Below are 13,298 nucleotides of genomic sequence, written 5' to 3' on the forward strand. Positions count from 1 at the left end.
TTGTGCTTTCCTCTGCGTGGCCTCTGGTGTCCACTGCAGCAGCATGACAGCGCGCTGCCAAAGTGGATCGTGGAGGCCATGTAGAAGGAAGCACATCTGAGCACGCACTACCAGAGTCAACAATTAGCAGTGTTAAAGTTGATTGCTGATAAATGTTAACAATGTTTCACAGTTTAAGTGTAACCTTTACAGTGCTCTTTATGACTCTAGGTATGATTATAAACCCTTTGAATGTCGATTTTTTTTTTCGCGAAATGCGTCCCAAAAATGTGTATTTTTTTTTATTGCTGAATTGAATTCTTCACACAAATCTCTTTAGGAAAAATACTGTCTAAATTTTTTGGGGGGTGACCGTAAAGTGACAAAAATTCTTTTGTGTTGTTACATGCACATGATTTTTTCATGAGTAACAGCAAGATAAATTCTAAAAAAAAACCTACTATATGACTGTTAAGAAATTATGCGTTGCAGTAAACGTCTGCGCAGTTCATATACATACAAAAATAAGTGCACAGAGTGGTGTCAAAGGAAACACAGAGGAGAAAAGCCACTTTTTATCCAGTCAGCATCGTCTCACCACGCATGCTTTTAGATGTCGCTCGCTCATCAACCTCTGAATCTTAACTCGTAAAACACCTCACATGACGTGTTGCCATTTACTGAACAAGATTCTGATTCACGAGTTGATCGGCGATTCCTCCGAATCACTGCTAGACTCACTTTTGCAGCCGAGAAACTGGCGCGCACTTCCATAGCGCAAGCAAACTGCGCGAGTGAGCACACTGAAAAAAACTGTACAGTAGAGCTGTGCGAATAGTAAAATTTTGGATGCGAAGCAAATTCGAATATTGAAGTGTGAGTGCGAATCGAATCGAATATTTTTAATATTTCTAGATATTTTTCGAATACTTCGAAGCGAAATTGCAGAAAAAAACGTTAGAGAGAATTCCTAAGCATATTGTTATGAGATAGCAAGATGAAAGTGTTTCTTTTTGTTAGGTTGATGAAGCTGGCGGGGTGGTATTTCATAGTTGTCTTATCAAGAATGAGGCAATGTAGAGGCCGAATTGTACTTATGTACATGATTTGGTGCAACCAAAGTGTTGCCGACAACACTTTACACGTGATAGGCAAAATGCCATTTCCTCAGCCTCTCCTCCTCTTTCAACTTCTATGGAAGCCCAATTGATGTGGCGGACAAGGGTGTGCTCCCTTCAAGTCCGGAATTCCAAATTTGCCTCGTAGATGTCGATATATAAGAACATCTGAAATTTTGGATACTAAAAAGCTTCGGCTTCCTATTTTTCGGACTTCCTGCCCAAATTTCAGGTCCAAAACAGCATTATTGAGCCCCCCCTCTGCCACATCTTTCAGCTCCATTTGGAACCGCGTTTTCTTGGGTTAATACATTTGCGACCACAGCAGAGCTTGAACGGCAGCTTTGCCGCAATACCGGGGTGTGATGAGGTGAAGCATATTGAAAATCTAGGCACCACTTCCAATCGGACGTTGACTGTGTCTTGGCAAAGTTCGACCGTAGCGGAGCTTGAAAGGCAGCTTTGCTGCAAAGCGGAGGTATGATGAGGTGAAGCATATTGAAAATCTAGGGACCACTTTAATCGGACGGTGACTGTCTCTGACTATGTTCGACCGTAATGGAGCTTGAAAGGCAGCTTTGCCGCAATACGAGAGTGTAATGAGGCGAAGCATACTGAAAATCTGACGGGGTCACTTCATCGAACGGTGACTGTATTGTTTTTGGGAAGTTCGAATAGTTCGAATAGTAAAATTCCAGTGCGAATCAAATCGAATAGCAAACACTATTCGAAAAATATTCGACATTTCGAATATTCGCACACCCCTACTGTATAGTTGTGAGTGCACCGAAAGCAAGACAAGTCCGGAAACCTATAATAATCATTCATCTTATCACCAACGAAACGGAAGCAGTTTTTGCAAATCCCCGAAACAGGAAATGCACCACAGCGTCATCGTTGGGTCAGTCAGCGCCTGCCCTAAACAGGCGTAATCGTGCACCAGGTAGCAATGAACGAGATAGCAAACAAATCCGTCACCCATAGAGTTCATACAATACCTAGAGAGGAAACTGGTGCTGCGATCGTTCAACCACCATGGGAAGGATGGGAAGTACAGTGCTTCGGATTGAATAGCGTTAGCTAGCGACTGTCTACGGATCTTTTTCTACAGTTTCAGTTTCGTTCTCGCGAGGCGTGGGCAGTGGGGTGCGTTTCAAAGCACTCACGCAGCGCCTTTGTTGTTCAAAAAAGGCTGAAGACCGGCTAGATCTCTTGATTTGCTGCGACATTGCAACTTTGCAGGTTTGTACATGACAGTTTCAAGTAAAAAAAGCTCATGCACTCACACGCTGCTCATAGAGGTAGCGTCCCTATTGCCAGTGCAGGAAATTACATAGTGTTCACGTTATTTTATAAGCGTTCTTGCAAAACTTGTTTAAAATCGCGTTCAGAATGATGGCCGACAGCTAAGTAGACGCACCGTCCACGCTCCTCTGACTTGACTTCACAAACAAAACGAGAGATGCGTTGGAGGCAGACCACTTGGACCAGACGCACCTAGCATCGCAGCAGAAAATACGCTTAGTTGTTCTCACTCAATACAGTACTGTTATTTCCATAAATAGATAATGCGTACTTTCGAGGGAAAAACAAGTGTGTTTGTTTCAAGTGTTGTAAAAAAAATAATTCATGATATCGTGATGCTAAATCTGGAACACAATTGCAGAGCAATGCATACCCTGGTGGTTGAATTTGTCCAGGTTCAGTTCCATCTCACGGTCACGCAAACTTTTGCAATAAGTTTTACATACAAAAGAAGGAAGCAAGCTTAACTGGAAATAAGTTCATATCGCTTTGTTTCACACTCGGCAAACAAGCGTCGCGAATCTCAAGAACCTAATCCATCCGAAGCAAATCCGAAGCCTGTACTTCCCAATCATTCCCTTGGTGGTTGAAGCGCCGCTAAAGGAGCCCGCATAGACACTAGCGCCAGATTCCCCTCTATAGTCGGATACAACTTAACAAGGCAGGAAGAGGCCCCGCCCAGACAACCGAAGCGCGGCTGCCGATCACCTACGCAACTAAACAAATAGTCCCGCTCATGCACGCACCGATGTTCTCCGAAGGCGGAGCCACCGGCCGTCCGTTCATGACGTCATCCCGAGTGCGCGCCCCATTGGTGGCAGGCTTGTGTTCATCCGCCTTTGAGAAGGAAATGCCACTGCCTTCTAAGTTGTATCCAACTATAGGTATTATTGTAAGAAACTCTATGCCGTCACCTTTTGAAAGATTCCATCAGTTTTGCGGGTGCAACAAGAAGGAACCGGCCAAAGAACCAAACCAATACTAGCCGGTGCGCTGCTGTAGCAAAGCATAAAAAAAAAAACGGAGAGACATCATCGGCAAGGAAAAAATTCCACGTATTCCCGCCATGTGGCGGCACATGCCAAGCAAGAACAATGATAAAAAAAGGTGCACGTTTTAAACATACAGGCACGACGTACATGTATGTCTTTGACCCTCAAAGGGTTAACAGACAACCGGGATTACACATATCTGGGTATGCAAATGCTCATCGCACGTACTATTGCCATCACATAAAATGCAAATAACGAAGACAAACTAGAACTCAAAGTGTGATATGCAATGACACTTGAACTGGCTCCTTTCTATGAATGGTTTTGCTTAAAGGGGTCTTGAACCACTCTTTCCAAGTAATCATTGAATTGGCTCCGTATTGAAGGTTATAGCCTCACGAATCGATCGCCAGAAGAATTTCTGGAATCTGTCAAGAACGAGCGGAGTTTTAAGGGTTTGTCGTGCACTTCAAGCGCTTTCTCTCCTCTCGTCCCGATGAGCACACTGGAAGCTACACAGGGGGAGTGGCACAGGAAAAATAAATTATGACAGCACACGTCATGACCTTGAGTGTGCGTGATGAGTTGTGATTCCTGTGACTAGTAGTGCGGCTACTGTGCACCGTTAGCAGTCTACATATATATATATATAGGGCAACGTTTATAAAACCAGGTGAGTTGCGAAACTGAGCGATGTTGCGCCGTGCCACCGCCATCAGCGACAGATGTGCTGCTGTCGCAACAGGAGTCACTCACTCCACTCTCTTCAGCCGGCGGTGAATGTTGCGGCACGTCAGTATCCGTGGAGGCTGCTTTCTGTGTGAACGGTTTTGCGCTTTCCGCGCCCTTTTGTGCTTCGGGTGTGCTGCGTGTCTTCACCATGCCGACATGTTGTGTTCCCAAGTGTACAAGCGGTTACAGGAAATCCTGAGACATCACCACAGTTTCTTTTGTGCCTAGGGTTACCAATTCTCCAATAAAGGGAGTCTGGACGGGGCGGGATGTGGGGAGGAGGGGGAGAGGGTGGGGGGCATAACACTAACATAGGGAGCCCACGAATCAGTTTTCTTTACTGCGGTATCTTCCAGACAAATCATTGTTTCTATATTCTTGCGGCCTCTTGAAGTGAAACTGGCTATGCTGCTCGCAATGTGCTCGTAAAAGTGTTCGTGCTTCATGCTGAAGTTCAGCCAAGTATCTAAGGCTCTTCGCAGCCACCACTAGCCACCGCAACATTGCTTCGGTGTGCTATACGTGAAAACTTCGTGTTCTGGAGCATGACACGCTTGTCGGGCGTGTGTTGGATCCCGTAAAAATTTCTAACTGGACGGTCCGGAATAAATCCGAGACATATAGCTGTCCCAACAGGGACGGCTCAGGACGTTGTATGGAAAGTTGGGACAGTTCCGCAAAATCCGGGACAGTTGGTAACCCTATAAATTGTGCCCCCCCCGTGACCCTGACCAGTGAGCGGCATGGGATCGCGCCATTCCTCGTGAGGACAAGAAACTGTCCGACACATCACGGTGTATGCGATATGCCACTTTCATGAGGAAGACATCCCGAAGACATTCGCTCACATGGTCAATGGTAAGAATTAAGGTTGAATTCACCAGTAGAAAGTGGAGCGTCGTCGAAAGATGCACCCCAACGATATTCCCAAACTTGCCTTGATTTGAGTGATTCTAAAAATTCTGGTGTAAATAACTTTTTACAGTTAATTAGAGCTGTATTGATAAGGTTCAATGCTTCAAACTGCAAATAAATTGTGCCGGTTGTGCGCATCACGCTATACATGCAATACCTGATAACCTGTTTCACTGCATTGTGTGCGTAAAATAAATACAATTGTTCTGTCTGTAGCAGGACAAATTGTGGCGTGCAGTATACACACGGCAATTTTACCACTCTATAATTGCAAGTAACGAAAGCCGCGACGTAGAGTGAAAACTCATTACAAAAAGGTAAAAGTGAAGAATTATCGGAAAGAAAACAGCGCAAGAAAGACGGACCACCAGAAGAGGAAGACAAAAACAATAGCGCTGACTTACAACAAAGATTTATTCGTTAACACCGCGCAATACTTGCACTGTCCAAAACGAAAAGAAAGAAGTACCAACAAGCCCAAGCATCTACTTTAGCTAAAGAATTACGCTACGGGAATGCGCCATATAGTTATTTTCTTATAGTGTAATGGACAGACTCTTATGCTACCAAGCATCAGTTATCGTGGGCAGTCTAGAAAGCCATAGCTTTACTGACTTTGCCTTACCGCTGCTAAATATTAATCAGTTTTACGTTGCAGCGACAGTGCAGCAAAACATCTCGATAAAATACAGTCGGCGATATAAAAAGCGGTGCCCTTCCTCAACGGCTGCCCCGGTGTCTTGCCATGCAGACTGCGCGTTTTCGTCTGATAGCGCAAGCTTGTTGCACCACCAGTGCCACCAAACCGGAAGCTGCCCCGACGCCGTGCAACGGGTTGGCTGATGCAGAGAGTTTTGCAACTTACCTGGTTCTATAAACATTGGTATAGGGCGCGGTGCCAGCACATGGCGGCACCCCCTGGCAAGAAGCGCATGAGATCCAAATGCTGCTCTTGATTTATGTCAGCTATTGGCCAATAGCATGCTATTTGTTCTCTGACGTCGAACAGCAGGTGCCGGCAGCTTCAAAGAGAGTGAGCAAAAGCCTCTTTACGAAAAGAGGGCGCCTGAGAAAATGGCAACTTCACACTCCACTAGTAAAATCTCCTTGCCACGCACGACTGCAAGATTTGGCTGAGCTGTTCACAGCAGTGTACGCTTTCCATAGAATGGGTTTTTTCACCAAGCATGAGGGGTGGCTCATGACCCCTTTAATGCTGCAATTGATGACAATGATCTCCCAAAAGGAAGCAAATCAATTCCAACTTGCTTGCATTTTAAGATCAAGTGGTTCTATATGCATGATGATGAGTGGGCCAGATCTCCAGTTTGGCTGTCCAGTACACAGTATCTGCACAACACAGCATTTTCAGCGCTAAGTCTAAACAACGTATCATTATTTAGCACGCTATGTGGTCAGCCCATGTCATAACAGATAATAATAATATCTGGGGTTTAACGTCCCAAAACCACGATATGATTATGGGAGACGCTGTAGTGGAGGGCTCCGAAAATTTCGACCACCTGGGGTCTTTAACGTGCACCTAAATCTAGTACACGGGCCTCAAACATTTCGCCTCCATCGAAAATGCAGCCGCCGCGGCCGGGATTCGATCCCGCGACCTTGGGTCAGCAGTCGAGCGCCATAACCACTATACCACCGTGGCGGGGCCATGTCATAACAGAGGTTTGCTGGTTTGTGGTGTGCCTTTGGTGCTCACACTATTTGCTAGCATCACTACTGCCAGGGCTAGGGGATGTCAAGAAAGGGTGTGCTAGCACCTACTGCCTACAGCAATGTGATCCTCTTTTTAAATTGCACCTTCTGATGCCATGTTAATGATGAAGTAATATTTTTCAAAATGTTAACAAAATTAAAAAAAAAACACGAATTGAACCTTGGGCTCCCTTAGTCATGAACCCTAGTGCCCAACTCTTTCACAGCACGAAATGGAAACATGAACAAAAAATATTCCTTTCAAGTGGTGTTTGACAGCGACCAGATAATGTGTATAGCATTTTGATGCAGGATGAACTTCATGCAAAGTGCCACTAAGCACGAAATTTATCCCCTTTAATTTGTTCATATAAAGTAACTTTTTTAGATAAATTTCATTTTCTGGCAGTTTTAGAGGAAGTTACCAGCTTCAAAATTGAGAGGCTGCAAATGAGGGAAAAGTAAGATTTTTTCAGATACAAGGCACAATGCATGTAAATCATGCCCAGAATACAAGCAGCGAAGATGGAGTATTTACCTCTCGGACTTCATTTCAAGGCGACTGTTATTGCCCGGACTTGTCAGGCCTGGGATACAGGGACCTTCTGGAATAGGTGGCAAGTACTCGGCTTCCAGTGGCTTCTGAGAGTTATAGGGACACGAAAATGAAAGCATTAAACTTTTGCGGCGCGTGGTCACAAAGTTTCAGATGCAGCATTTGCAAGCAATCTGCATTTTTAAATGCAGAAGCACTTCTATGCCGACTCAGCGAGAAAAATGCCTGCCTGTCTCTCTATCACGGAATACAATCATTGCTCAAGTTTTCTTTTTTTAGCTAAAAGCGCGCGGAAAACATGGACGAAAAAAGGCACAAATATACCACACACAGGCACTGCTTCCAACGATTGTATTGGTGGATGATCATTGTCATAAAGAAATAAATGTATCAAACAATATATCTTTTCTTGACGGTGTTAGGTTTTGAACCCAAGGCCCCATACTCCAAAGGCGAGTGTCTTAACCACTGGGCTACACACCCACACTTGCAGTATAAGAATATATTTGAACCATATGAATGCGTAGTACATGGCAGCACAAAATAAATGTATAAGAACACTTCATATGAAGGCTTCATTGATTTTCGTCATGGTGGAAGTAAATCCCTCAAGCACATGTAAAGCCGACATTGAGCCTTCTACAAATCAGGAAAATTTAGACTTTGCGAAAATTTAATGTCAAAGATGTATTTGAGTGGTAGCGTGTCTGGCGCTGGCTCGCCGCGTCAGATGCTCTCAGGCCTGTACGTGAGGTTGACGCGCTGCTCTGGCAGGTGGCTTTTCGTCCATGTGCTCACTGCTCTTTCTGCGATAGTCATAGCTCCGCTGGCAATCGAACTCGACCGGTCTTGCGGAGTTTCCCTACATGGCCTGCAAGCCCATGATTGTCACACTGTGCTGCATCTTGGGTTAATAAACCCGTGTTTGTTGGCAACCTGCCTCGGGTGGCTTTTCTGTACTGTGTCGGTGAGTCAACGAACTCGACAGTAGCGTCTTTGTGCGCTGCAGCAGTGGAGAATGTCGCGTCCCTTCCTGGTTGCCTCGTAGGTTAAGCTTTTGCAAACCTATCTCCACATGTGATGCTCCTTATAGGGTGCCATTCCAGGCACTGACGAATGCTAAAAAGATGACAGAAGCCATCCCGATGCCACCCAAAAAACAATGTTCTAGGGAAGGCCGCAACATACTATAAAACACTATGCTTACGCATCACTTAGACAACTCTCATAGGGGCTAGTTGGTTGTTTATCTTGTGGGTAATTGCATTTTTAACATACAGGAACTGACTGACTGCCTTTGTGTTTGTGGAGTATTCAGTCAGTTCCTGTATGTTAAAAAAGCGCAGTTGCCCCCAAGTCCCACAGGAGAGTTACCTTTTGTCATGAATGGGGCTAGAACATCTATCATGTGGGCAGAGGTTAAGAAAGGCTTTTACAGTGTTTTTAGAGTGATTATCAATGCCTCTTTTTGGTGCTTGTGCCTAAACGCTTATAAGTGCCTATAAATGATCATTTTCAAAACTGGGGCCTATATGAACACTATTTAGCCTGAAGTTTCACTTTTGAGGGCAGTTTGAGACTGCTATTCATGTTACTGGGCAACACTGACTGTTTGGAACTCTATGGGGTTCAACATAGTCCTCTAGTTCAGCCAACTTCCGGAAAACAACCGCTAGCAGCAGTGAAATCAGACGCACCAGCCAGCATATGCCACCGCGCTGGTATGGCTGAGCGGTTGGTGAATGCAAAACCGCAGAGAGCAAAGGAAGAAAGAAAAATGTATTGAGCACGTGGCTTTTGTTTTATTTGTAATTTACTTTTTGAGGTGAAATCATCCCTACACGATTCAAACCGGCAATACAAGGCATCCCTCCATTCTTGTCTTGTAGCGGTCCGGCTATCTGCTCCTACTCTGCCCTTCGCAGCAATGCCGAAAAGAAATAGACCCAGGAGTGTGTCAATTCGACAGTGGACATTTGATTCACCGTGCTACAGAATAAAAGGAGCGAACATATTCTGCAACCCTTGCGGGAAAAAGGACAATTGTATGGCTATATTCAACTGTTCGAGCCTTTGTGCCATCATAAACCAAAACATTTCTTGCTTTCCTGTTGTATATACAGGTTTGTAAAATTTATTGCGCCTATATTTACGACGGAGGCCTAAAACATTGTTTTGCCTGCCTATTTATGGCACCAGAACACACTTTTTTAATGCCTAAAAATCCGCGCTCTAATCATGAACATCAAATCGTATGTCAAGCACAGAGTTCTACTCGGTACAAACAAAGGCGTATGTGCACATTTCAAGTTAGAAAGGATTACAGTAAAAAAAAGTGTACTGCATTTCAACACTAATATAGAGACAATTAACGGCGTACACCAGTAAAAGGTCACGCAATTGGGATCATACATCTTCGCTTTTTGCTGCGTGAAGCGTTAAATGTCATTCTCGCGACTTCAGTGAAGAAATATAAGATTATAAATCCACGTTTAAAGTGGCCTTGCAACACCATTTCAAATAGCCATGGAATGGCTTCACTAAATGAACTTATTCCTCACGAATCGACCACCACAAAAATGTTTAGAATACGTCCAGTACGAGCGGTTACAAGATTTGTGGCACGCTATAATTGCTTTCTCGTCGCTAGTCCTGAAGAAAGTGCTGGAAGCTAAGCAGGGAGAGGTGGCACAGGGGAAGAAGGTACGTCACGTGCGTCTCTGACCACTTTTTCTTATTTCTTCGAATCAGTGTGATGACGGGTGCGCGCAGGCGGGCAAGTGACGGCTTCCTGTGGCGACCGCAGTAACTACCAAGCATCCATGTTCAAATCAGCCAATGGCGTGGAACTTGTGTGATTTGAGTCAATAGCATCATGTGTCGAAAAAGGAGGAAGCGATTTTTAGCTGACTTTCAGAATTTATTGTAAATCCCAGGTCGCGTGCTGTGCTATAATGTTTGGCTTCTGTGTTCTCGGGAGCCTCGACTGCCATTCGGCAGCGTTTTCTGCCCATGCTGAAAAAGTGTGCAGGGCCCTTTAATGAAAAAAACAGGGTTTGTTCGAGCCCATACAAGAGACAATCTTTCCATCAGTGGGGTTATCTCAATTCGTGATCTCAGCGGTTGTATGTCCTTTAACCAATGGCTTACACCTGCACTCTAGGCAATGACTAGATAGTTTCTATCATTTCCTTTCTTGACGTTGTTGGCATGTTCACATAGGCAATGGCTGTCTGGCCAATGTATGGCCTACCAGAGGAAAATGGGAACTTTCACCCCACCCCTTTCATGCAGTCAACATATGGGTCTCGGTGTTTAACACAGCATTTGCCGTTTTCCTTCTTAACCGGACATGTGTTAAGGCATAACTTCGAGAGTTCTGTAGGAGTCGACATGACAACCTTTACATAACCTACCAACAATACTTTGCGATGGCGTACTATGTTGTGCATATAATGAATGACGGCCACCTCTTTAGGATGCTCAGCCAATTCACAGCCTTCGTTTATGTGACTTACTGCAACTTTCTGTGCGTCGATTAGGCCACAGTCACAACCCGTTCAGAGGACATCCAGCTGATTTAAAGTGAAGACTTGCACGACGAAGCTGTTACTTATGAGGTGCACCCAAGTCTTCTTGAGAGCATTGTTAAAGACACGAGCTGACAATTGCCCTCTTTACCAATTTTTTATCATCGTCAACAGCCTGACTACACCCACTGCAGAGTAAAAGCCTCTCCCATGTTTTGCCAATCCACCTGGTCCTGTGCTTGCTGAGACTATGTTATCCTCACAAACTTCTTAACCTCATCTGCCCACCTAACTTTCTGCCTCCCCCTTGTGCGCTTGCCTTCTCTTGAAATCCAGTCAGTGACTTTTAATGACCAGCGGTTATCTTGCCCTTGTGCTACATGCCCTGCCCATTTCTTCTAGATTTTGACTAAGATGTCCTTAACACCTGTTTGTTCTTTGACCCACTCTGCCTTTTTTTTTCTCTTAAGGGGCCTTAAACACGTTGAAGCACTTTTTATTTGTGGTTTGTGTACACTGATGGCTGGGGATAATTTCAGCGTAAGTCTAAGCACTGATATAAAATTATTTAGTACTTTAATCATGCAATAAAGTCACTACATCGCTGCCGACTGCATCAATGCGTAATGGTGTTCACCAGAACTATTGTGGGCAGAAATGACGGAGAAGAGCGCAGGCCTATGATTGGATAAATGCAATGTTAGAAGTGACCGTGGTGTGGCATCAAGACTGAGATTACTATTGGTTTCATTTTTCTTTTCTATGCCTTTTGATTGAACCCCAAATAGACATTGCAACAAAACAACAAAAACAAGATTGCTACAACTACAAAGCATGACAGAGGCGCTGGCTGCCACTTCGCCTCTGGCTTTTTGCTTGCACGGGTCGGATGTCCATATGAAAGCCTTGTCTCTCTTCCCTCCTCTTGCTTCTGTACGCTTGCGAGCCGCCTCGTCACGCACGTGCTGGACGCTGTGTTGCGCACGTGTTGAAGCTGTGCAAGTAATCCCCTTTGTTGGACTGAGGTTGCTGCACCCTTGTAGTTTTCAGGCGGCTTATCGAACAACTGCGAAACAACTTTGCGCAGTCCCGGGATCCTAGGGCAACCGTGCTCACCACCCCTGTCATTCCACAAATTTTTTTCAGAATGAGAGGAGGGAGTGACCTGGGGGTCTTTGTAAGGAACGACGGACAAAGCCTCGCTTCAAAGGAGTGCCTGTCAAATTCTGACACGTCAGGGTAGCTGATTTCTAACAGCCTTACTGTGTAAACAAAGCGGAATGGTCAGGCCACATTGTTTGTTACTATGGCAACAACATCAAATACGTTGGACAGGACAAACAACAATGGTGTGCAAGCTCACCTACGTAGCTCATTTCACTGGCGACACCTTTCACAGTCACTGGCGTGTGAAACGTGGTCATGTGACCCTGGGAAAATTGATTTGAGGGTAGAACTGCATGCTGCCGTTTTACAGCATACTCTGCCATACTTCAGTCTACGAAGCCACGAGTAACTAATGGGGGGGTTGAATACTGTTGGAGGGCCCCTTTAAGGTTACACCAATCATTTTCCTTTCTATGGGAGCGAAGTCCATAGGCTAGTACAGGTAAGATGCAGCAGCTGTATATTTTGTAAAGGCAGACTAAACGGAAGTAACGGTTTTCTGTTACGCGGATCGTACATCCATATACATGTTTAGGCAAGAACGTAAGTTTGAGGCCCAAAACTTGATATTGCGATGCTCAGGCACACCATGCGTGACCTCCATAGTGCTAAAAACCCCTCGAAAGTCGCACGTTGAAAGTTTTTTGCGCTTAGTATAATAACTCGAACTCTCACGTTAAGGAGGATAAGAATAGCGGGAAGAAGGGCACCCACGATGTCTCTGTCCTGTTGCTGAATGTTCGTAATGCATGACTGAACTTTTTTGCATGCTGAATCAATGCGATAGTGTGCGACGTTATGGGTCAATGGCACCGTACTCTTGGGCACTCCGCCTGAAAAAAAAGAAAAAAAGAAAGAAAAAGTGACAGACAGGTCAGGGGACGACACGATCGTGTCACCACAAGCAATCGAATGCACATACAGGAAGCACGCAAACTCGTAAAACACATACTGGTCATGTAACGTGTTTGCTCGGGGCTGATACAGTGCGGCTCCCTGAATTGGCACTGACGTGGCTTGGTGATCTGCTCCCGTTCAATCGCAGCGATTCCAGATTCTGTTTCAGTGATCAATGGTGGTAGCTCACCCCAACGTTTGTGCTGCGCATCGGCCGCCATAGCGACAGCAAACAATCAGGCGTGAAGAAAGTGAATAGCTGTGAATGGAAGATACTAGTACACAATTATACAAACATCACCGGATAAAACGTGTCAGGCGGCGAATGCGGATAGTTCACACTACAGGTCTACAGGTACCAAAGGGACGTCGAACCGCAACAAGAAAACAA

At 45.0% G+C, this 13,298-nt stretch overlaps 1 protein-coding gene across 1 annotated transcript in view; it reads right to left on the reverse strand.

Moving 5' to 3' along the window:
* Window positions 1-12,810, reverse strand: part of LOC119381079 (STAGA complex 65 subunit gamma-like) — a gene marked incomplete at its 5' end in the record, with an annotated part of 35,919 nt that extends 23,109 nt beyond the window's left edge. The window contains 3 exon segments of the mRNA XM_049412153.1: window positions 7,296-7,399; window positions 12,725-12,777; window positions 12,780-12,810. Coding sequence (XP_049268110.1) covers window positions 7,296-7,399; window positions 12,725-12,777; window positions 12,780-12,810 — 188 coding nt within the window.
* Window positions 12,811-13,298: the final 488 nt, after the last annotated feature.

This window comes from Rhipicephalus sanguineus, chromosome 2, assembly GCF_013339695.2.
Source record: "Rhipicephalus sanguineus isolate Rsan-2018 chromosome 2, BIME_Rsan_1.4, whole genome shotgun sequence".
NCBI lineage: Eukaryota > Metazoa > Arthropoda > Arachnida > Ixodida > Ixodidae > Rhipicephalus > Rhipicephalus sanguineus.